This window comes from Aulonocara stuartgranti (assembly GCF_965226115.1).
Source record: "Aulonocara stuartgranti genome assembly, chromosome: 7".
Taxonomy (NCBI): Eukaryota; Metazoa; Chordata; class Actinopteri; order Cichliformes; family Cichlidae; genus Aulonocara; species Aulonocara stuartgranti.
Genome location: NC_138945.1, coordinates 21,684,406 through 21,707,993, shown reverse-complemented (window position 1 = coordinate 21,707,993; position 23,588 = coordinate 21,684,406). Strand labels below are relative to the sequence as shown.

The following is a 23,588-nucleotide window of genomic DNA, read 5'->3' as shown; positions in this document are numbered from 1 at the left end:
CAAAAATATGCAGAAGAGCATCTCTGAATGCACATGTTGAACCTTGACGCAGATAGACTACAGCAGTAGAAGGTCATGGCGCTTTCAAAGCCCTGTCAGCTGAGATACTGAGCCTACAATTCACACAGACTCGCCAAAATAGGACAATAAAAGATTGGAAAAAATGTTGTCTTAGTCTTAAGTTTTGCTCCAATGTTAAGATGGGAGTGTTGGAATTTGAGTAGTTCTCAACTAGGGCTGCCACGATTAGTCGACTAGTCACGATTACGTCGACTATCAAAATCGTCGACGACTAATTTAATAGTCGACGCGTCGTTTGAAGCTTTGTAAGATCCCAAAAGACGCAGGAATAAGTAGTAGGATTTAAGAGTGTAATAATGGACTGAAACAAAAGATGGCAGCACTGCATGTACAAGGATGCCAGCTGCCGTTAAACCCCGGAGGAGAAGAAACTGTGTCCCAGAATTCATAGCGCAGCCCAGCTCAGTTTCCAACAATGGCGGCAGCTACTTAGTTTTAATGTTACTCTTATTATTCTTTCTGGTCACAAAATAAACGTTTAACATATTTTATGTTAATGTAGCTGTGTAAACTTGAAATATCTGCTCAGTTTATCAAGACACCACATATTTTCAAAAGCGCTCCGACATTTTCAGAGACGTCTGTTACCCACTAGCTCGATAGCTAGCCGGGGGCAAGGCTCACTAGAGCCCGTGAGAACACCGGACTCCCGGCAGATTGTTTTCAAACCCACCGCTGTCTTTCGCTACTCAGGTTAAACATGATATATAAGTCACTTAGATAACTTAAAAATGTTAGTGTTTGGCTTTTTTCAGTATTTGTTCCTGAGTAAATCGGTTTGGCTGAGATCAATGTTATAGTTTTTACACAGCTGAATAAACGTCAAGCAGACAACTGATTATCAGAAGTGTGAGATGCTCGAGAATATACTCCAGTGTCCTGTTATATTTTAGATAGCAAGGAGCAGACGGCTGAGTTTATTAAACTCCACCGAAACAATCTGCAAATTTCATTTACATTTAATAAACTATCATCTTGTCTTTATTTTTAGTTGCCACATACCTTAAACACTTAAAGCTGTAAGCTAATGATAGTTATATAAGAGCAGATGCTGCTGGTGCAATAAGCTGTACGTTTTACGTTCAATGGATGATGATCTGATTAGTCAACTAATCGCAAAAATAATGGGTGACTCGTCGACTATCAAAATAATCGTTTGGGACAGCCCTATTCTCAACCCAGTTTATCTCTTTATTACCACAGTACAGCCATCATCTGCTGGCTGCTTCCAGCAAACAAAGTTCCATGTGACAAAACTCAGATAATCTCCACCTTATTTCATCCGATCTCTTGAGTTCATGTACTCAAATGGAATCTACAGTCACCAGGAGTGACTCAGTCCAGTATTGCACCATCTGGATGTGGAGGGTTTGCATCATGATTTGACAAATCTGCTGCAACTGTGTGATTATTATTATTATTTTTTGGTCATTTTAATAATATGGGCCAAAATCTGAGGAATTTTTCTGGCATCCTTTTCTAAAAAAAAAAAATCAAAGTAATTTTAATGGCAAAAAAGGTCCTACCCTGGATTAGCAGGCTGTACCTAATATAGCAGCCGTGTAGTGCATTATTGGTTCTAGTAATATTTAGTAAAGAGTTTATTTCTCTAATTTTTTTGGTTGTTTTTCACATGTTGTTCACTGACATTTGTTAAATGTGACCAACTGTTTTTACCATGCAGTGAGCTTTTACTACATTCTCAAGTGCCTTCTATTCTATGAACAGCTTTTTCTTTTTTGGTTCAGTCAGGTTCACTCATAAAGGGGTCATTTCTGCAGATACCTTTAAAAACTGTCAGAAATGTGATTTTAAAAATGTTTTTTCACCTTTCTACTTTTTTTTTTTTTTTTAAACTAGTAGCTTGTGCTTGTAGACAAAACTCACACTGCTTTAAATGTGATGAGATCAAATAAAAGTAATCTTTGTTTGTTTGTTTATGTTCTTTCACAGGCTCTTTAGCAACCCAACCACCCAAAATTGCTGCCTCAATCCCATCTGCCCCAGCAGCATTTCCAAGCCTTGGTCTTACTCCAGCAGCTGCTTCCAGTTCTCCATCCCCTGCTACTTCTTCTGCCGCTGCACCGTTCAGCATTGTTCCAAAAGCTCCTGTGTCATCAGCAGCATCAGGCTTCACTTTCTCCATCCCAACTACCTGCTCCACTTCAGGCCCTTCAGCTTTCTCCCTGGGGGGTTCTGCACCTTTTGGCTCAGGGTCATCCGGCTTCTCTTTTGCTTCGAAACCTCCCTCTGACACTCCCTCTGCACCTTCAGCTTTTTCTTTCAACAACCTTTCTGTCAAACCATCAGCAGCACCAGCTCTAACTCCTCAGAGTCTTGCTAAACCATCAGCAGCACCAGCTCTAACTCCTCAGAGTCTTGCTAAACCATCAGCAGCACCAGCTCTAACTCCTCAGAGTCTTGCCACCCCTGCGTCCCAGTCTGCAGTGAAACTGAATCTAAATGACAGGTACTGAACTATCACGTGTTTTTCACAGTATTAGTCCTAAGATGTCGATTTTTGTCTAAATGTTTAAAAATTGGTCTGCTTTTTCCAAAGATTTTCAACAGTGGAGACTACACAACCTCCTTTCTCCTTTAACTCCCCACTGTCCAAAACGGTTGCCACGACTTCCAGTAGTTTAACTGCCCCTCCTTCTTTGGCCAGCAAACCACCAGCTATTTTAGGTAAGAAAGGTGTTGTATTTAATGTAATTAAATTTATGTTGTAGTTTTTCTTACAAAGGTCCTCTTGGAATCTTAATTGCAAATGCATGTTGTCTGTTGTTCCAAATGTGTATCAGCTCCAGTGCATCCAGTTCAAACCAGTGTCTCTCCAGCAGTTGTCCAGAAACCTTCTCCTGCTGTCCAGACCCGTACCCAGGCTCCACAGGTCTGATCTCTTTGCTGCGAAGAAAGTTTACTGTTCTTATATCAAATAGGTTTCTTTCAGTGATGTGGTAGACTTTTTCGATAGATTAAAAAAAACAACCTTTTAATCACAATTCACCAATGACACAAAATGATGATGATTGGTGTTAAATTTGGTCACTCCCAAAGGAGGTGTTGTCATATAGAGCCCTGGATACGTAAGCAATTAACTAATTGCAGCAAAAAATATATTCACAAATCCTAAATAAAGTAACACAAAACAAACTTCTGTTTAACTGTGCAGTCACTGGTTGCTACTGGCAACAGACTTCAACTAAAACAAAGTGAAACAGACAGATTAAAAGTAATATCAGATGACAGGCATTTTGATATATTTTTTTTAGTTCAGACTGTTTTTTGTGTTTGATGCTGACAGTGAAAAGTAACTTTTGATATACTTTTCATGAAAAAGCAGGCCGGTGTCAGTGTGAAGGCCCTGGAGAAACAGCTACAGCAAAGGAAAGACTCTGATCCCATCATGGCTGGCATATTGGAGGAGGTGAGACATATCATGTACTGTCGTGCCATGTAGCAGTGGTTTGTCGGGGAAGAAATGCTGGTTTTGTCGTGTGAATGCTTTAAATCTCTAATATATGGGTTCTTGAGCTTGTAGAGAAAAGAAAGTGATAAGATGAAATGCACCATATCAAGTGTGGACCTCAATCAGAATGCTTTTTAATTATATAAACTAACAAATAAATTATATAGAGAACATATAATACTACAATATAATTATACCAAATACATAATAAATAAATGCGACTGAGCAGAGTTGAAGGTGCTATGATTTTCACTGTGAGTAACCAGGAGGAAGAGGATTAGAAATGAGTGTTAGGGGGGACAATTCAGGTTGAATGTGTTACTGACAAAACTGTCCAGTATATCCACTATCTCACCTCTGCACATGTCCAAAGCATCTCAAATGATGTTGAAGACAGAGCTGCCAGGCAGGAGGAAAAGTCCTCAGAGGAGCGTTATAGATCCAGTTAGGGCTGTTCGATATAATGATATATATTGGATGACGATATAGAAACGTCTATCGTTTCATTTTACGCTATAGTTTGTTTCGTGCTGTCGCAAAATAAACTGTTTACGGCAATATTTTTTCATCGTTTTGATGGTCACTGTAGTGGCTATATTAATTTCTTAAAGTTCTCTCTTTCTCTTATTTAATATAACCACACTACAACAACGACGGTAACAGCATCGCGTGTCCGCTTGTTTGTTCCACATAAACCTTTCACAATAAAGCTCAAGATCCTGTTGAGACTTTTCAAAATAAACTGAATCACGTGAAAGAGCAGATTATTTACGGATGAGAATTAAAAAAGAGCCACCAGGTGCTAAAAAATAAACCTTAGACTCGAATGTTAGAACAGGCTTTTCCCCGCAGCACGCTGTGTAATAAATACTCACAAAGAAAACGGCGGCTGTTACAACTTGTGTCTAAAAATGTATAGTTTCATGCATCGGTTAAAACACTCGACTCCAGCTACATGACGCGCAGCTGGAAACACTTCCTGCAAGACGAGCCGCCCGAGATTCACAGAATTTACAGAAAATGTTAAATTTCTGTGATTTATATCGTTATCGGACGATAGAATTCTTATACCGGGATATGAGATTTCGGTCATATCGCACAGCCCTAGATCCAGGGCATCCAGAGCGTTGGTGGGACAGAGTCACATGCTAGGGACAGGGTTAAATGGAGGCAGATCATCTGCTGTATGAACCTGTAAAGCAGCTTGAAGAAAAAGAAGAAATGAATACATTATTTGTTTAATTGAGCTAAGTTGTTTCTTGTGTTTCGGGTGCTATAACACAGTAATTTCCCAACATTTGGGATCAATAAAGTACCTTCTTATTATTCACATTAATGTTATATGGAGGGACAAAAGATAACAAACAAGTACATATTAATGTCATTATTTTATAAGGATACATCAGATTAATTATGTGCAATAATGTGTTTCGATAAATAGAGCAATAGGCATAGGTACATTAGTTGAAAAGTTATATCACCAGCTTTAATGGTGCAGGTGTCTAGTTAGTAACTAGTTCCAAAGACTTGACATACAAAGTTGTAGGATTTACGAAAAGGTAGTGGACTTTATTCAGGACACCACATGTGGTGTCTGGCAGAACATTACTAAACATGTCTCTGACTTGCCATCAGATCGGACACTTCCAGAAGGAATTGGATGACCTTAAGGCACGAAGTGCAAAAGCTGACTTTAAGGTTGGTGCTGATGAGGAAATGAAGGAGTTGAGGAAAGAGTCCGAAGACCTCCATATTTTCACCCTGGAAATCAAGGAAACTACAGAGGTAAGACAATGATTGAAACGCTGAGTCCTGTTCACAGACTGCTCTTCTTCCTTTTAACATTTGATGTTGAGAAAGCCAGTAAAAATCATTTCGAACAACCTTAAATTCTGCAACCATAAGACTTCAACCACTGTGACTTTAGAGTCCTGTCTGAAGCAGTGTTTGGAAGATGGTGTCACTCTAGGTTGATAAATCATTTAAAACCTCCTTTCAAGCCTTTTTGTGTGTGTGTCTGTAATCTTTAGTCACTCCATGGTGACATTGGCACACTGAAAACTTCGCTACTGGAAGGCTTTGCTGGGGCAGAAGAAGCCAAGACCCAGAGTGAACTGAGCAAAGACAGAAATTACAGACAGCTACTTTACAAAAAGCCTCTGGACCCACGCAGTGAGGAACAGCTCAAGGTGAGAAATAAAATGACAGATTACCCCCAAATTGTTTGCATGAATTGACAGTTTTAAGGTTTTACATATTCTTATAAAAATAATCTCCTTCATCGTGTATATTTGATCTTTTTTTTTTTTTTTTTTAATTCAGGAGATTCGAAGGCTATACCAGTATGTTATGTTCACTGTGGAGGATGTTAATGATGTCTTGGATGTGGAATGGGAGAAACACTTGGAGAAGAAGAAAAAGCAGAAGTGAGTTTTAAAGAAAATGGCAGATAATCCCACCAGCAGTTTGTGTGTTGGATAGAAAGAGAGAATAAAAAATTGGATGGAGTATAATTTGTTATTAAATAAATCTCTTTACAGACACATGGTTGTGCCTGGACGTGAGGGTCTGTTCACTACACTGTCCAACAATCTGTACATCATCAACCAGCAGAAGAACAGACTGGACCAGCTGGTTAAGGAGCTCAATTCACTACGCCTCTACAGCAAAACAACCACTCCTGCTAGAAGTCCTGTGACAGCAACGACAGCTAGGTAAGGCCTGGCTGCAGAATGTGGGGGGAAAAAACAGGGATTTAAGAGGATATTAGGAGTTAGTTATGTGCGGTAGTTTAAGGAAAGACTTAAGTTTTAAGTTAACCATTATCTATGGTTTATAAGTCAGTTTTTAAGTTATTAAAAAGGGTTTTAGTCAGCTTAAACATCATGTATGGTAAAGAATGGTTCCAAGCAGCATTCCTTATAATGTATGGATGTTCACATGCTTCCATTTGCTCCTATTGGATAAAAACACCATGTTTTTGTGTTGTTATTAGTTTGGAAAATGACCTTGAGACTTTAAGAGATGCTCTCCTGAAAACCAGGCTGGACCCTACCCCTTCTAAGACCAAATCTCCAGGTATTGATTTTTTTCCCTACCGTCTGCATAAAAACAGCACAGGATATATTTAATCATTTCAGTATATTTTTCAGTATATTTCAGTATGTATGATGTCTCTGCAGCTGTCAAGATATCACCAGTTAAACAGTCCCAGCTGCGCAACTTTCTCTCAAAGGGACAGATGCCTCCTGTCCGCTCAACTGCACCAGGTACTAGAAATTTATGGTTACATGAAAGTTTTATCCTAAATGTTCAAATGATTGTGGATTTCGCCTTTTGAAAAAGTATACAAAAAGCCTGATTTTAAAGTAAAGGGATGTTAATCAAGCCCTCTTAGTGTGTTTCATAATAAATCATAGTAAATGTGAGTGCTAATTTCATGTCGACAGTAGCTTTTTCCTCACAACTGCAAATGCCAAATTCAACACCCGCTTCATTTCAGTGATATTAATATTGAAATCCCTATGCTGATGCTCATACTGTGGAATGCAGCAGCACCTCACATATTGGAATTGAAATGTATTTATTCATTTTTCTGTTTCAGCCAACCTATCTCGCTCAGCCTTCCTTTCACCTAAATACTACGAGGACTTGGATGACGCGAGTTCAACATCTTCCCTGTCCCAGTCCCTGGAGCCTCACCCGCCTCACTTGGAGCAGGAAGAAGAGGAGCTGCAGACACGGCCCCCTCCCATGTCCTCCATACCTCCAACATTGTCCACCCCCCGCCACCCAACCGTTGTGAGGACCCCCTCTATCCAGCCGGGCTTCGGAGCCATCCAGTCCACCCCTTTATCTAAAATTCAGTCAGGACAGGGTATGGGCTTTGGACTCAGCCCTATTGCCAGCCCCAGTAAGTAAATTATACCAACTGTTGCTGTTCATAAAAAATTACGAGGACGCATTCATGAATCATAAATGACTTCAAGTTATAATGCCATATTTTACTGAACATAAAGTAATGTCGCTAGTCTTAGATGTGGATATTTTTTGTAGATATTGATTACTGCATTAATATTCCAGTTCCAACAAATAAGATCAACCTCAGCGGGGCTGAGAGCACGGCTCTCGCCACAAAGACAGTCAAGCATGGAGCTCCACCAACCGAGAGGACCGCACCCATCACCATCTCTGCCCAGCAGGCTGCAGCCAATGCTGCTTTACGCAGACAGATGGCCAGTCAGTTGGGTAAGTAACATTGTGCAGCAGTCAAAATGTATTTATTTGTTTTTAAACAATGAGGAAGATGTGCACATTTGTTTTTAGCTACGGTGGGCATTTGGGGATCTTTTAAATATTGTTTTGTTATTCCCTCAGTAATTCACCAGGGGGAGACAAAGACTTAAAGAACAGATAATATGTAACTGTTAGCTCATTACCACATCCTGCCTGAGAGTAATTTGCTAAAATGTTTCCATGTAAACAGAGCAGGCTTAAATAAACCTGGAGACATTCAGTTTGATTGCTTCTGTCTCATCTGGTACCTTTTTTTCCAGCTGTGAATTGCTCTAATATGCATGTGTTTATATTCCAGCTGTGATCAATACTTCACTGACAGAGTCCACCTTGAAGACTGTTCCTCAGGTGGTCAATGTTCAGGAGTTCAAAGACAAGGGGACTCCTGTGGTGGTTCCTTCCAACATCAGGTAAAACCTAAAACGAAGGTCACTTCTCACCTTCTCACCCCCACTCCTTTAAAGGCAATTGAGGGAAAGCAGATAAAATGTGTCAAGGGTAAACTACAAATACGGCAAGACTATAGCTTCCAAATAAGATAGTAAACCCCAAGTAGAAGTCTATTTGTTTTTATTTTTGGTCAGTGTTACAAACTATTCCTCTGTATAACTGTAAACGAGATTACTGGCATTACCTAAGACTTATTATTTGTAGCTATTAAAAAGAATCAGTTAGAAAATCAGTTAATAACCAATTCCTTAAAGATTAGCAGATATTTAGACATAGGTGTGGGACACTTGGATGTACTTGATCAACATGTAGTTGAAACATTTTTGATGTATTCTTATTTTAATAATCACTAACATAGTCAGTAATATGGGGGTGATACTATAGCTTAACTGGGTGACCAGGCAAGAGATATGGTAAAGGCTGCTGCGAGGGACCCTTGCCATAAACATACCACTAAATAATGTAAATTTAAAAATATTTTTGTGCCATGTGAAAACTGTGCCCTCTTATGGTTGTGTTGATGTCCCCAGCTCCTCGGTACCAGATCCAGGATCTCAGGTCTTTGCAACAGTTTCTTCCAGTCAGGCCAAACGGGTGAGTAAATCCATCACTCACCAACCTGTCATTTTGTCTTTGACTTTCTTGTTACTGTTACTTGGGTGACATATTAATTCAAATTAAATAATCTTCACAACACAAATCTCAGTTGACTTGCATGTGAAATATTTGAAACCATTTTTATCTATATTTTAAGGAATAAATAAAAACTTTAAATTGAAAAAAAAAATCATGTAAAAAAACTTTACCTTTCATGTGGTTTTGTACTTTTCCAAGGAGTGCCACCACAAACAAATGTCTTCAGTATATTTTTATGTGTCCACGTGCTAAATAGTAAAAGTTATTATAAAGGTATATTCATAGCTTTATGTACGTCTTCTCACAACTTTCAAGAACATTCAGCATGTGAGAATTCACAGTTTGCTGACAGTTTTTCCTGTGAAGACCATTATCAAGATGGGTGAGAAATGTCCCACCTCCCACCCATGTTGATGTTACAAATTACAGTTGGGTGACAGGGGTACTCCTCGCAGAAATCCTGTTCTTGTGTAGCTCCAAGTTCATGTGCTGCACGATTACCTATAGACATTTGTTTTGTTTTTTTCTCTATATCTGCCTTAAGTTTATGTCTTAGTGGACTTGAGCTTTCACCTGAAACAATCCTGTGTGTTATATTTTTTAAATCGTGAATGCATCATAGTAGTGTTGTTTTTCTGTAAGGTTAACAGTTAGGCTGTAATATTAATTTCATACATGTATTTAAAACTGTCTCGGCAGAATCCTGTCCAGGGTGTCCAAAAAATGTCTGCAGAGACTACAACCATCCCACAGAGCAGTTTTGTTTTTGGTAAGCACTGTTACACACACACACACACACACACACACACACACACACACACACACACACTGTAAAATCCTGACATTGACTATAAACTTTTTCTTTCAGGTCAGCCGTCCAAAACTGATGCTTCTGTTGCTACTCCTAGCTCAGCTGAGCAAACCAGCAGCAAGGGTTTTTCTTTCAATTCAGTGTGAGTTGATGTTTATAAATATAATATATTTTTAATGGCCCAGCAGTATTTTATAGATTATACACTATGTTTGTGATTATTTTTGTTCAAGTAATATCTATCCACTTATTAAGACTAAATCATTATTTTTGTCATAAAAAGACACTATAATAGAAAATGTTTTAAGACACATTCCTCTAAAGGCCAACTTATTTTGTAACCTGCACTCGGGGGTGTATATGAAATGCATCCTCTCACAAAGGATTTGGGCCCGCTTACTAAAGCTTTCCATCAGCTTACAACTATGCTTGACTGGGTGGTAATAGCTCCTGGAGCAAAATCATAAGTTGTGTACTGAAAGAGTTCTCTAATGTAATCCAAATCTAGCCTAATAGGTGAGCAAGTGTTTACATGGCTGTATTGCTGAGATTGGCTGGTTAATCCAGCATTTTTCACACGTAAATATGTCTTGTTACAAAATATAATGAGCATCTCACTGTTGCTGCATTTAAACTTAAATGGTGTTTTATTTTTTTTTTTTCAGGTCCTCAAGCTTCAGTTTTGCTTCAGTTACACCAGGAGCTGGAATGCCACAAGGTACAAATGATATAGCAGCTTGTTAGGATAGATGTAGGAGCTGTGAGATTACTGATGCACATTATTTCTGTTCTTCTTTCTCATGTTTCTCCAGTGAAAGATGCAAGTAAATTCTCTTTTGGTGGAAATGGTAAGATGGTGTTTGGCCAGGCTGGAGAAGAGTCATTCTCCTTTACCTCAAAGTCCACCTCCCCTGGTCTTGGCACTGGGTCTCCCACTTTGGCTCCAAACGCAACAGTTGAAGGTGCTAAACCCACCTCGACCACAGCCACTCTGAGGATAGAGCCACAGCCTCCAAAGACAGCTGGTGGCGAGACTCTGGGCATTTTTTCTGGACTAAGGGTGGGCCAAGGAGAAGAAGCTAAAGATTCCTCCACTAAACCTGCTGTGGCAGCATTTACATTTGCGGACACTGGACTTGGCAAGGGCAAGGGAGCGACACAGTTTAGTTTTGGAACAGGTCTTCCAAAATCTGGAGAAGATTCTTCAGCACCAGACTTGTCCGAAGGGACCCCGTCAGGCAGTCTGTTTAAGCCTCCTGAATCAAACGCCAAGCCAGCCTTCTCCGTTCCACAGTCTAGCTCAGCCAGCTCAGCTTTCGCCTCATCTTTCAGTAGTCTTCTTGCAGCTGCACCAGAGACGCAAGAAGAACCAAAAGCTGTTCCTCAGTCTTCAGTACCTGCTTCGCCCCCTATAAAAGAACCTCCCACCAGTGAACCTGAAGTAGAGAGCACCAGTCGTCCTGTGATACCTGAACCTGCAGCACCTGCAACCACCCAGACCCCTGCAGTGTCAACACCTGCTCCTGCTTTGGCCGCACCTGCCCCTACCCCAGACCCTCCCTCGACTTTCACTGCACCAAAAGAAGTAAACCCTCCGGCACCATCCAGTGCCCTGTCCACAACAGAAACCACCCCAGAGCCATCTACCACTGCTACTGTACCCTCTTCAACTGCTGCCACCGCAGCACCTGTATCTCAGGCAGCTCCACCAGCATTCCAGATCCCCACATCTGACAAGCCAGGCTCCATTTTTACTCAGCCCGCTCCTGCAACTACAGACAGTAGTTCTGTTGGAGTCACACCAGTTATCAACACAGCTGCCCCAGCTGCAGCTACTCAAACCTCTACCGTTGTTAGTAGTGCAACAGTGACTGCTGTGAATAACGTGTTTGGGCAACCTGCTGCACCTCCAGCTTCCTCTGCACCAGCATCAACAGGATTCAGCTCAGCTGGGTTTGGTACATCAGCTGGTTTTGGCAAATCTGTGTTTGGCCAGGTTAGTGGCTTCGGCCAGCCTGCAAGCAACACTGGAACATCGAGTGGATTTACTTTTGGACAGTCTGCATTTGGAGCGACTTCTAGTAGTGCAACTACTGGCGGAAGTCTTTTCGGTGCTTCTACTGCTACCAATGCAAGTTCTTTCTCCTTTGGGACGAGCGGTGCTAACACAGTAAGCAGCACTGGCACTGGGCTGTTTGCACAAAGCACAAACCAGGCTTTTGGCCAAAGCTCTGGATTTGGACAGGGATCTGTGTTTGGGAGTAACACCACCACATCCTCATCTTCAGGATTCAGCTTTGGACAACCGTCAGGTGAGTCCGATTCTGGACGTGATTGGATCAACTTCAGAGCTTTTAAAGAAATCATTGGCATCTTTATTTAAAACTACTGTAAGTTCTGTGGCTTTTTATAAATTGGAAAAATGACACCAAATGTCAGAAAGAAATTGGTATTGAAAATTCTCTCATTTTGCACCCACCTAACAGAGACCACACTGTGTCACCGACATGATGAAATGATCAATAACCAGAGCTTCTCGGCTGCATGCTGTTCAGTCACATTTGACAGTGATTATACTAACACTGTCTGACAGCTTATGAACTGTGATGTCTGTAAGGTTAGTGGGCAGTGGAGGATGTGCAAAGTTTTACACTCGCTCTGGCTGACCTCCACATGTTGTGGTAAATGTGGCACTTGTGTTTGAAATGGTATCATCTTGCAGGAAAGATTTGTGGTGTACTGTCAGCCTGAGTGGGATGGCGGGTGTTGTGCCATTCCCAAAGCTTCTATAAATTCTCAGAGCAGTATGAGAATGCCACAGCTGATGTCAGTGCATTAACTCAGCAGTTAGTCCCAGCTTGGCATTCCTGATTTCATACTTTATGGGGGGGGGTCCCACTTTTCACTCTGTAGTGATGACTATAAAATGGGCCTGGCATCAAGGGCCAAATGCAGTAATCTGATCTTGTCTGTGTTAATTGAATTTGTCTTTTGTTCTCAAACAGGTTTTGGCTGCTCTTCTGCCAACCCGGTGTTTGGCCAGCAGTCTAGCAGTGGCAGTGGATTTGGACAGGTATGACCCATCTTTTTTTTTTTTTTCTTTTTTTTTGTTAAACCAACTTTGGGAAATTTCTTGAATTCCCTTTCTTCTAGACAAATTTTTGAATTAATGTTTATCTCCCAGCAGCAGCCGTCATCTGGGAGTCTCTTTGGTTCCAGTTCAGCCAATACAGCAGTCTCATCTGGTGGTGGAGGATTTTTCAGCGGCCTAGGAGGCAAACCAAGCGAGGACGCTGCCAACAAGAATCCATTTGGCACCACCTCCTCCACTGGAGTGTTTGGACAGTCTGGTCAGACAGGTAGGCTAAGATGTAATAAAACTGCAGATTAACTAGAAAATTTGAACTGTAGTTGCCGATTTATGTCAGGTTCAGAAATATTTTCATCATTTTTGTTCAAGACTTTGTTCTGAGTCAGCGGTAACTACTTTGTCAAAGAACAAACCAAATAAACCCAGATCATTTTATTGTTGTGTAATTACATTTACCTGTCCGTCTTCTAGGTACCAACAGTCTCTTCGGTAATAGTGGTGCCAAGACCTTCAGCTTTGGACAGTCCTCCTTTGGGGAGCAGAAACCTACAGGGACCTTCAGCACTGGTGCTGGAAGTGTAGCATCCCAGGGCTTTGGCTCATTCTCTACACCATCAAAACCAGGTACAGCTTTCCTTGTAATTTTAATGCATTTGTTCTTCACTCCCTGCTTTTTAGTCTTGATATATTTTCACACGTTTTGAAAGTTGTGCATAGCTAGTTGTAATTCACAGGTAACGTTTTATAAGATTTATTGCTGCTGAGATTTTAAAACAAGACTTGTTTCTATGTGCTGTTCCCCATTGCTTTGGAAAGAGCGTATTTTTGGTGAAAACTGAGAATTTTTTTGTTATGTTAATTTAAATAGATATTATAGACATGAACACAGGGCTTGAAAGCAGAGTTTAAAAACTGTCAATATTTCATTTTGGATTTGCAGCTAAAAAACATATGTGCAAACTTTAAGACATATTTAGGAGTTCTTGTAAAAGTACAAACATCGACAATAGAAGGATCCTTTCTGTCAGACACACACAGTAGGCAACAGAGAGACAACAATGAAGACATCATGTATTTTTTTTCCCCTGTTCAAGTAATATCTATCCACTTATTAAGGATAGACTAAATCATTCAGTGGTCTTTCTAAACTAGATCATTTGGTGCTCTCCTGCTGGTGGCTGTATTTGTACATGAGTAAAAGGGAAGGTTTAAAAGACAGTAGTTGGACCTTCTATGATCCCTGGTTTGGAGACGGTGGCACAGGCAAAAGGACAGAAGGCAGACCTGGAGGTAGCAGAGCTGAAGATGCTAAGATTTTGCTTGGGAGTGACAAGGAGGGACAGGACTAGACATTTGTATATCAGAGGGACAAGTGAGGTTGAGCCGGTGGTTGACAAAGTCAGAGAGGAAAAACTGAGTTGCTTTGAACATGTGTAGTAGAGGGATGGTGGGTATAATGTACAAAAGATGTTGAATTGGCAGCTGCCAGATGGGAGGAAAAGATCCAGGAACCAGGAAAACCACAGAGAAGATTAATGGAAGTAGTGAAGGAGGACATGCAGAGGGGTTGAAGTGACAGAGGTGGATGCTGGGGATAGTGTGAGAAGATGGAGGCAGATGATCCGTAAAGGGAGCAGCTGAAAGAAAAGGATATGTCTACATTATGTATATCATGATTTAAATGTTTCTACATTTGTTAGTCACACCAGAAATACCAGTTGTTAAGCTAAATAATGCATAACAATAATGATTTCATTTTGTAAAACAACAGTTACCTGTTTGTTCAAAGCCGTAGCCCATCTTTTTCTGTGATGGGAACTTGTAAACAAGTTAGGTTGGAAACTATGTCGATGACAAAAGTGCAAACCAGTGCATGTCTGAAACTTTGATGTAGAAAGTCAGTCACCGTATGTCGGCTGTGTCAAAGGAAACTGACATATAACCATGCAACTGAAGCCGTGTGTAACCACACGATGCACGATTATGTGGACAAGAGAAGAGAGCTACTGATTCTACTGCTGCAAACGTTGGGCGGGGGGAGTAAGCATGAAACTGTGATTAGTTCTTTCGCATTTCTTTCCAGGCCCTGGCTTAAGGGCTCTGGTTCATTGATGTGATAGTTCAGTGATAGTTAGATGACTGCGGTAGAAACGGTTTTAATACTTGGCAGCCAGTTCTTGACCTTGCTCTCACCTTTATCATCTGAGCTCTTATCTCCTCACCCCTGAGGACAGAATAAACTATGAGGTTGTCAAAAGCTCCATTGTTCCCCACAGAATATTATGCAGTGCCAGTCTTCTCCATTGCCAAGTCACAGTGTATGACCTCAAAGATCTGATGTTTATTTGAATCGATTCATATTTACGACACAAATGATGCGTTTAATCTACAACTATTTATTTATAATGAAATGACTGCAGTGTCTTCTTTTTTCATGGTAGTGTATCCAATCTCAGCTTCTGCATCTGACATCCCTTTTGATCACTCAAAAGCAACTATATATAGTAACTTTTCATAACTCTTTAACAACTGCCTCTTCACAAACAGACCATTTTCCCAGTGTCTGGACACTGAGGTTTTGCTCTCCCATAGGAAGAAGATGTGTCAGTGACATCACGTCTGTTAAGTAAAGGCAATAACACGTGTGAATAAGCTTTTTGTATAAATAGAAATTTGTTATGGGTGAAAATTTTCCTATAACAAATGAACTAATCCATCCCTATACCATCATGGATGATTGCCTTTGCAGAGTGCTGATTTCAAAAGTCAGATGGTTTCTTATACTCTTTAACCTGGGTACACGATGAGTAGGACTTTGAAAAAGAAATTCAAATTTTATTTTTCAAATCTGTCTCTCAATCAAAGCAAACAACAAAGAGTCATTTAAACCACATCTTAACTGCTCACGCTACCTAAAAACTTTCCATTTCTAAATGAGGAGAAGACTGAGGATGTTGCTTTTGGTCGCCCCGAACAGCTCAGTAACTCGCTCGCACTTTTGGCACTTTAGGGTTTTAACCTTTAACCTTTTACCAGGAATTTGGATCTTATTTTTGACAGTGGTTTCAAATTCGACGGACAGATTAGCTCTGTGGTCAAAGCAGGGTTTTATCAACTCGGACAGTTGGCCAAAGTCAAGCCCTATCTACCTTGAGAGAGTTATCCATGCTTTTAATTGTATTTGCCCCAACTATTGTACCTCCCTTTTTGCAGGCCTGGGTCACTCTGCTATCTGAAGTTTACAGTTAGTTCAAAATGCAGCTGGTCGACATCTTACAGGGGCAAAAATGTGAGAGCACATTGCCCCAGTTTTATCCTGTCCTCATTGGCTCCCTGTCCCTTTTTTTTTTTTCTTTTTGAATTGATTTTAAGATGCTATTGCACACACACACACACACCCCCCCCCCCCCCCCCCCCAATTTATCTGAGCTTTTAAGTATCCACGCTCCACTTAGGGCACTAAGGTCTTCCAATCAGATGATTTTGGATGTTCCCAAGACAAGGCCATTTTGGTTCTAGGCCCTGTCTTGTGGAACCGCCAACCCCAAAACATCAGATCTGTTTGTAGTGGAGAGACCTTCAAGTCTTTACTCAAAACTCACCTGGTCTTCCTGGCTTTTAGCTCGAGTTGAGTAAAGACATCTCAGTGCATTCCTATTTTTATTCTATTTTTATTTTAGCGTATTTTATCTATTAATCCTTGTGTTTTGTTCTCACTGGATGAACCTCTAAAGCATTTTAGTCAAGAACCATGACCATGGGATAGTTTTCCACTTCTGCTCAATGCATCTTAAATTAAGCTCAGCCTCTAACAGGCAGCACTGCGTTCGACCCTCATTTAGATATGGTTTTTGGTGACTGATCAATTGGTGACTGATCACAGCATTCAAAGGGTTCCTGATTTCCACCCGAGAAATGTGCGGTTCCCATGCTGCGCTGCCTGAGGGCCTGAATCTGTTACAGTGTTAACACAAAGAGACAACCACTCACGCTCACTTTCACACCTACTTTCAAATTTAGAAACACCAACTAACTTAAACTCATACATGTCTTGGATATATAATGTAATTTCCTGTAAAAGTTGAATTCCTCATATTCTTTGCACTCTTACTTTGAGAAACATTTTAAATGGTTCAACACATTGGTGAACCCCACCATGTTTTTCTTAATCTATCGAGATGATGCGCTGATTATTTTCAGTCAATTCTTGGAGAACTCATTATTATACATTTAAAAGTGGTCTTTATTGTGTAAATCACTTCTGAATAGAGCTGGGGCGCTATGGATAAAAACCAGTGCAGGCGTAGTTAAATTCGCCCTTAGAGGGCTGTTTTAAACCAGGAGAAACCCTGTCTACATCACATTGTAGTTTGTCTGAAAACATCATGTAAATTTAAAAACCGATATGCTGATACTTTGCTGCTCGTGGCCATGAGTAGTCATAGTAGTAGCAGCTATTCAAGCTGTACCTCAGAGCCTCTGGGATATTGGTAACCCTCAGCACACTAATTCTCCATCACTGGCCATGCAGGGGGAATGTATTCTTGTTACATTAGCTCAATCAATTATTTACTGGGGCATGCTGCTAGCCAGGCTGTAATTTCAGTACACTCTTTCTCTCCTGCCAATCAGAGGCTTTGAATTGGTGTGAAGTACTCATCATGCTTATAACAGTTTACTGCTCCAGAGGCTGTGCACAACAATACTGTAAATGCCCACACGTGTACTCAGGTAGCTTCTGATGAGTTACAATAGGGGGATATGCAATTTTTTTTTAAAAAAATTTTAAATTTAAAACATAGCTAAAATACTTTTTCTGTCTTTACCTAGGAATTTATTTTCCTTTTTGGAAGTGCCAGCACTAAATTCAATTTATGTTTCTTCATATGAGTCCAAGAAGAACTCTAGATTAAATTTTAGTGTTTGCAGTAGCTTTGTTAAAGGGAAAAAACATCTACATGGATGTAATGCCTGATGTAAATAAGCCACTTAGCATATAATGTTATAAAAGTTACAGAAATTGCTTCATGACTCACATTTCTTCTGTATTTTCTTTGTAGAAATGTCGCATACTGCTGTTTCTGATGTCATTTAAAAAAAAAAAAAAGAAAAAAAAAAAAAAAAAAAAAAGAAAGAACGCTGGAAACCAAGTAACTTCCTGCTCTGTTATCCTATTTCCTTCCTACAGGTGGCTTTGGCAGTGCTCCGGTGTTTGGGAGTCCTCCTTCTTTTGGGGGTTCCCCAGCATTTGGTGCTGGAGCATCTTTTGGCTCAAGCCCTTCATTCAGCAGTCCTATTGGATCATCGGCTGGCAAAGTGTTCGGAGAGGGCACCGCGGCTGCCAACATGGGAGGATTTGGGTAAGCAAGGCGAAGTCTTTTTTTGAAAGGTTTGATATGGAAAAAAAATCCATCGTTGTGTAATTAAAGCTGACTTTAGAGCAACCTAAAGGTTCAGCCACTTTGATTCAGGGTGGCTGAACCTTTAGCTGAACTTTGTTTATAGAACTTCTATCTGCATCTAGTTTGTCTGTAATCTATTTTCTTTGCCTGCTCTGATATTCAAGGTTTAAAGCGGAAAATATTTTCAGTAGAACAACCTTTCATTGACAAAGTAGTGTAACAGAGAACTGTTTTTTTTCTCAACCCACTGTTGCAGACAATGAGTATTTGAAAATGTCATTGTCATCAGGCTATTATTGTCATAATAGGCGCCTTTCAGTGTGCTCAGCACTACAAGACAAACCAGCTGAAAGCAGCATTTAACAACACTATTAAAAACCCCATTAACATTTAAGTGTAGAGAAACAAAACATTTTTATTGGTCTATAGAGTTATATGAGGCAAATTTGGGAAGTGAGGCTTAATTTTATTACTTTTAAACACACACATTTCTATCTAATCTAATTCCAGCAGTTCTGACTTCAGGCAGGATTTCCTGATTATTATGTTTTTTAATCCTCCCCTCCTCCTTATCATTTATACTCTAATGATTTGCATTAACCTCTGGTGTGTTCACATGTGCATGTGTTTTGATACCAGCAACCATGGTTGCCAGCACAAAACAAACCCAGCTCTGTGCCAGACTAGATTATTCCCTCCAGATAATCTCAATCTGGGGTCATGAAGCCTGCAGATTAAACTGACATGCTCTCTCTCTCTCTCTTTCACTGTTTTGCTTATTCTTTTTTTCTCTCCCTTGGGAGTGAGCGGGCGTTGGGTCCTGTAGAAAGGATTAATGTATAAATCCCAGCCTGTCAATCCTCACATGCCAAACAAGTAAAAAAATAAAAAAATAAAGCTAAACAAATTCACATTCACTATCTTGAATGTTCTGCTTTGTTTACATGTTTAACTAACCAATAAAAACATCTTGGACAAACTATTTGCCCACATGTATGTGTGTTTAATTATGAATTTATGACTGTCAGACCAGTAACCTAATATTGTCAAGCATTTTGTCTTACCAGCCCCATTCAGGTGTGGCTGTCTTTTTTTCAGTTGTAACTTTTGCGTTTTACAGTATCACAACCTCAGCACCTGCTCCGGTTTTCAGGTTTGCCCCACCTCCTAGCACTCCGTCCTTTGGTGCGCTAGCCGGTCAGAGCGCTCCATCATTCGGGAGCCTGGCCCAGCAGGGACCTGGGTTTGGAAGTCAGCCCAGCAGCTTTTCAGGTTTTGGACAACAGCCACAGCCAGGAGGTGAGACTACTACTTTACCTGAATTATTTTTGTTTTTATTTTTTCCCCCTTCCTCATCATCTTCAGCTGCCATCTTGCCTGCTATCACTCTAGTTTATTCCCTACAGTGAGTCACTCAACAGCGCCATTCTTCCAGCAACTGTACAATTTTAGCCATTGTACAGTGTTTATCGCAAGTTTCTTTACTTTAACTGTCTTTCAAACTTGAAAAAGGAAGGTGGCTTTATTGTTGTGCAATAGAAATTTCCTGAGTATTGCGACCAAACAAGTGTTTTGTTGTGTTAATTACACTTTTAGGGTAGATTGTGCATCACATGAAGATTTTAAAGTGGTCAATTTCCTCATTTGGCAACACAATGCAAGTTTGTGCGAAACATATCCAAGGAGTACTTCCCTCTCAAACATGATAAAGACAAAGGATGACAAAGGATGGATGAATACATTTTATGTTTCATGGGCTAATGAGACAGAAAGGGGGTTCACTGTAACACACTGTATGGTGAATTTGCCTGTCCTGCACATCTATAAACTTTCACTGCATTACAGCTGTTACAGGTTTCTTTGCCGAGATGACTGGTGTGCATCCCTCTGAGTTTTCATGCATGCAAGATCCAAATTATTTTTCCATGCACTCATTTCTTTGATATTTCTCTCCTTTGTTTCAGTCCTCTGCTTTATTTTTTTTCTGAAGTTTTAATGGTATTGTGGATGCACACTATACACAATATGCATACTGTACATAGGACTGTCCACTAACCCACTTCCAACACATAGGCACACAGATCATGTGACTCACGCTGTGAAGTGAGACTTCCATTAGTCTTTTTTTCCCACTTGCAGTAACAATTACCAAATTAATCATGTATTTATTTTTTATATTTTTAGGATTCTCTGGAAACACCTTTGGGTCTGCAAACCAGTAAGTGTGGTCCATCCATCTAGTTTTAATTAGTCTTTTTGTGTGTTTTTTTTTCTTGTGTGTGTTAATGTGAACTGATAAGTAGACAGACCCACATTTCTCTGTTCCTCGCTGGCAGCACTGCATTGTGCCTGTGGTATTTGAACTCTGCTGAAGCTTCCATCTTGCACCGCAGTGCTCCCTATAGAACCTTTCAGGTTTAATACCACCTCATCTAACCTCATTTCTTTCCTCTTTTCCATCTTCTTTCTTTCCTCTGTTCCTCATAATCGCTCATATTCACCATTATTTCACTGCATTGTCTTACAGTAAATTTTGAAAGCAATTATTATAGGAAAATATTGTTTTTAGTCATATTTAGAAGATATTCTAAAAACTACCCAATGCTGCACTTGCTAAATCTATAGCACATGAAGGGTGTGTGGGTGTGGCTTTTCATTCTCAGCCCCTGTGAAGCTGGTGCTCCTTACTTGGCTGTGCATGGTTTAAATGTTCAAGCAGAGCTTTCTTACTAATTAAACCTAAAACTAATTAAAGTGATTATTTTTTCCTTCACCTCCTCTTCTCTATCTCCTCTTCTTTCCTGTCATCCTTCAATTTCACTTTCTACCTTTTTATACTGCTTCTCGCTTCATTTTCCATGTGTCACATGGCAGCCAGTGTTTCCCCGGGGTGTGTTCCAGTGGAATGCACTCTGAAGTGTGCAGGAGTGTGTGAAGACAAGGCTTAGTCTATTGGACACATTCACATTCTGTTAATAATCCTTCTCTTTCAGTCTTTTCTGCTTTTCTCTTGTGTCTGCCTTCAAAACTGTATGCATATTACATTCTTTGTACAGACAGGATTGTTGCCAAGTCAAAATTGCCTTTACTTTTATTTCTCAAATCTACAAGCGTTATAATTTTTGATTTAATAATATTAACCAAAAAACCCTCTACTACAATGACACTGGGGAAAAAGCCTGAATTAAAATGAAATCCATTCATGATTATCAAGAAATTATTTGTAGGAACCTTGGATTTGTGTTTAAACCTTAAAAAGAACGAACAGAAACATTCCAGTGTTTTTATTACCCTGTGCTGTGAAAAACTAAACATCTCCATTGACAACTCTAAAACCAGTTTTGAAAAGTGTAATCATTGCTAACAATAAATCATAATCCTACAATAAAATATGGCTCTTAACAGCAGCTCTCTCCAATGTAAAAACCATTCATCATGTGCACTTGTCATTGCTGCCAAGACAAAAGGCAAATGCAGGAGTACAAAATCAGACACTTTCACTGAATTCAACGCGTTTTTTCATTTGATTTATTTCACAACCTGCCTGGAAAAATGCTGCGGAAAGCAATTAGGACGACATGATGTCAAATCTATAAGAACACTGGGTGGGTGCGTGGGTGGACAAGATGTCATGGTGTCTGTGTTTTGATTTGCTCGTTAGAGGTCATTTTAATAGTCCTGCTGCTGACTTTTTAAACATTCAAAACTCTTTCTCAGTAATGTCTCTCCCTCTCTCTCTCTCTGATCTCTTTTTACAGATCAAATTCTCAAACATTTTCCAGTTGGAGAAGCTAGTTTTTGTCTTTTAAACCACCTTGAGCTACTGTAGATGCCACTGCGACATTTCTTCTTCTTCACTTAAAGCTCTCTGGGCCATACATTGGGAGAAGCGCAAGGCTGCATTGTGTTTGGGTTGGCTGCTCATAGAGCAGACACATGTTATAACTTTTTGTGATCTTAATATTTTCTTGGACACAGTTGAATCAAGTTTTGACATGTTTACAAGTAAAGAGTGTATGGTTGTCTTCATTGTCACAATATACACACATCAAGGGTTGTTGCCTTACAAGTACAATTTTTGCACTTTGAAAACATGACTTAAAAAAACCCCTGAGCTTTACTTTCACTCTTTAACTTTGTAAAGCTGTTAAAACAACATCCAGTCTACTTTTACGTTGCTGCCAATGCAGACTTTGACAGATTAGGTATGTGTGAAAAATGCAAAACTTGGAGGTGTGTATTTAATAGCAAAAACTGATTTTAAATTTTGACTTGTTGAAATAAGACGTTTAAAAAAAATTGTTTTTTGTTTTGTTTTCCCCCCCACTAAATCCATCCCTCGGATGTGTATTTTTACATGGAAAACTAAGAATAAACCAAATATTTCAAGTTTTTTTTTGTCTACGCTTAATGTGAGCACTGGTAATAATTTGTCTTGCTCTGTTTTCCCATGAAAATAACTGTAGCTGCCTGGATAGAAATCTTTGATGTAAGGTGGTTTCAGTGCCATTGCTAAAGGTGTGTAAAATCGAGCACCGGTCCATGCAGCCTGCCTTTTACAAGGATTTGTGAAAGAATGTGTGGCTCTTAAGAGTGTGGTGCTGTAATAGGATTCCTTTATTTTAGGCCCTCCTTGATATTCCGCGATATTCGACTTCAAGTACTATTGTTACAAAGTAGAATCGTTAAGGAGCTACAGAACCCAACCATGAAGTGGCAGACTACATAAACTTACTGATTGGAGTCACAGAATATCTAAAAGTTGCAGCGCTTTGCTGACTCAATCTTCTGACATTAACATCGGCACAAAAACTGCACCAATAGCTTAATGGCATGCGTTTCCATGGATGAGCATCTTCTGTAGGAGTAATGTACAGGTGGCCCATTACTTGTCTACAAATTGTAATATGATTATAGCTGAGAGGAACTTTCCACTCTCATGCCATAAGTATAAAAACAGGCATCATCTGAACATCGGTCTCTCTGCTCAGTGACGTTCATTGACGTACACTGACCACAATATAATTGTGAGGAGAAAACATAAAGCTACACTTTAACACGAGTGGGTGGCATGAAGAACAACATTAATTAGTGAACCATGATATGTACCTTATTTTCTTCTTTGCTTCTGGAAGGATTCCACATACAGGAGCTGAAGGTGGCTGTGGGCAAATGTTGAGGGAGGTATCAGAGCCCTGATGTTTGTGGCATGTGGCCCCAGGAAGCAGAGTAACATTGTTAGCTTATGGCTGTGGAGGATGTCACTGTCACTCTGTCAGCCCTTATCTTGCATCTCTCTGCAAACGGATGGCAGAAGTCCTGGTGGGCCTGAAGTGGCATGGGAATGTC

The 23,588-nt window shown here is 40.0% G+C and overlaps 1 protein-coding gene across 6 annotated transcripts in view; it reads left to right on the top strand.

The window, feature by feature from the left end:
• Nucleotides 1–22,631, top strand: part of nup214 (nucleoporin 214) — a 33,923-nt gene extending 11,292 nt beyond the window's left edge. Inside the window, exons 12-36 of one of the 6 annotated variants that reach the window (XM_082538742.1) lie at nt 2,035–2,551; nt 2,642–2,769; nt 2,886–2,974; nt 3,428–3,511; nt 5,189–5,338; nt 5,584–5,742; nt 5,876–5,979; nt 6,094–6,267; nt 6,549–6,631; nt 6,736–6,822; nt 7,158–7,466; nt 7,637–7,801; nt 8,148–8,259; nt 8,830–8,893; nt 9,635–9,704; nt 9,804–9,888; nt 10,412–10,464; nt 10,559–12,058; nt 12,752–12,819; nt 12,931–13,105; nt 13,309–13,461; nt 18,026–18,197; nt 19,360–19,538; nt 20,424–20,457; nt 21,998–22,631. In XM_082538742.1, the coding sequence (XP_082394868.1) occupies nt 2,035–2,551; nt 2,642–2,769; nt 2,886–2,974; nt 3,428–3,511; nt 5,189–5,338; nt 5,584–5,742; nt 5,876–5,979; nt 6,094–6,267; nt 6,549–6,631; nt 6,736–6,822; nt 7,158–7,466; nt 7,637–7,801; nt 8,148–8,259; nt 8,830–8,893; nt 9,635–9,704; nt 9,804–9,888; nt 10,412–10,464; nt 10,559–12,058; nt 12,752–12,819; nt 12,931–13,105; nt 13,309–13,461; nt 18,026–18,197; nt 19,360–19,538; nt 20,424–20,457; nt 21,998–22,034 (4,751 nt within the window). In that variant the 3' untranslated portion in view covers nt 22,035–22,631. Of the gene's footprint in view, nt 1–2,034; nt 2,552–2,641; nt 2,770–2,885; nt 2,975–3,424; nt 3,512–5,188; nt 5,339–5,583; nt 5,743–5,875; nt 5,980–6,093; nt 6,268–6,548; nt 6,632–6,735; nt 6,823–7,157; nt 7,467–7,636; nt 7,802–8,147; nt 8,260–8,829; nt 8,894–9,634; nt 9,705–9,803; nt 9,889–10,411; nt 10,465–10,558; nt 12,059–12,751; nt 12,820–12,930; nt 13,106–13,308; nt 13,462–18,025; nt 18,198–19,359; nt 19,539–20,423; nt 20,458–21,997 lie in introns of all 6 variants that reach the window. The other 5 variants (XM_082538745.1, XM_082538741.1, XM_082538743.1 and 2 more) reach the window with 5 other exon arrangements.
• Nucleotides 22,632–23,588: the final 957 nt, after the last annotated feature.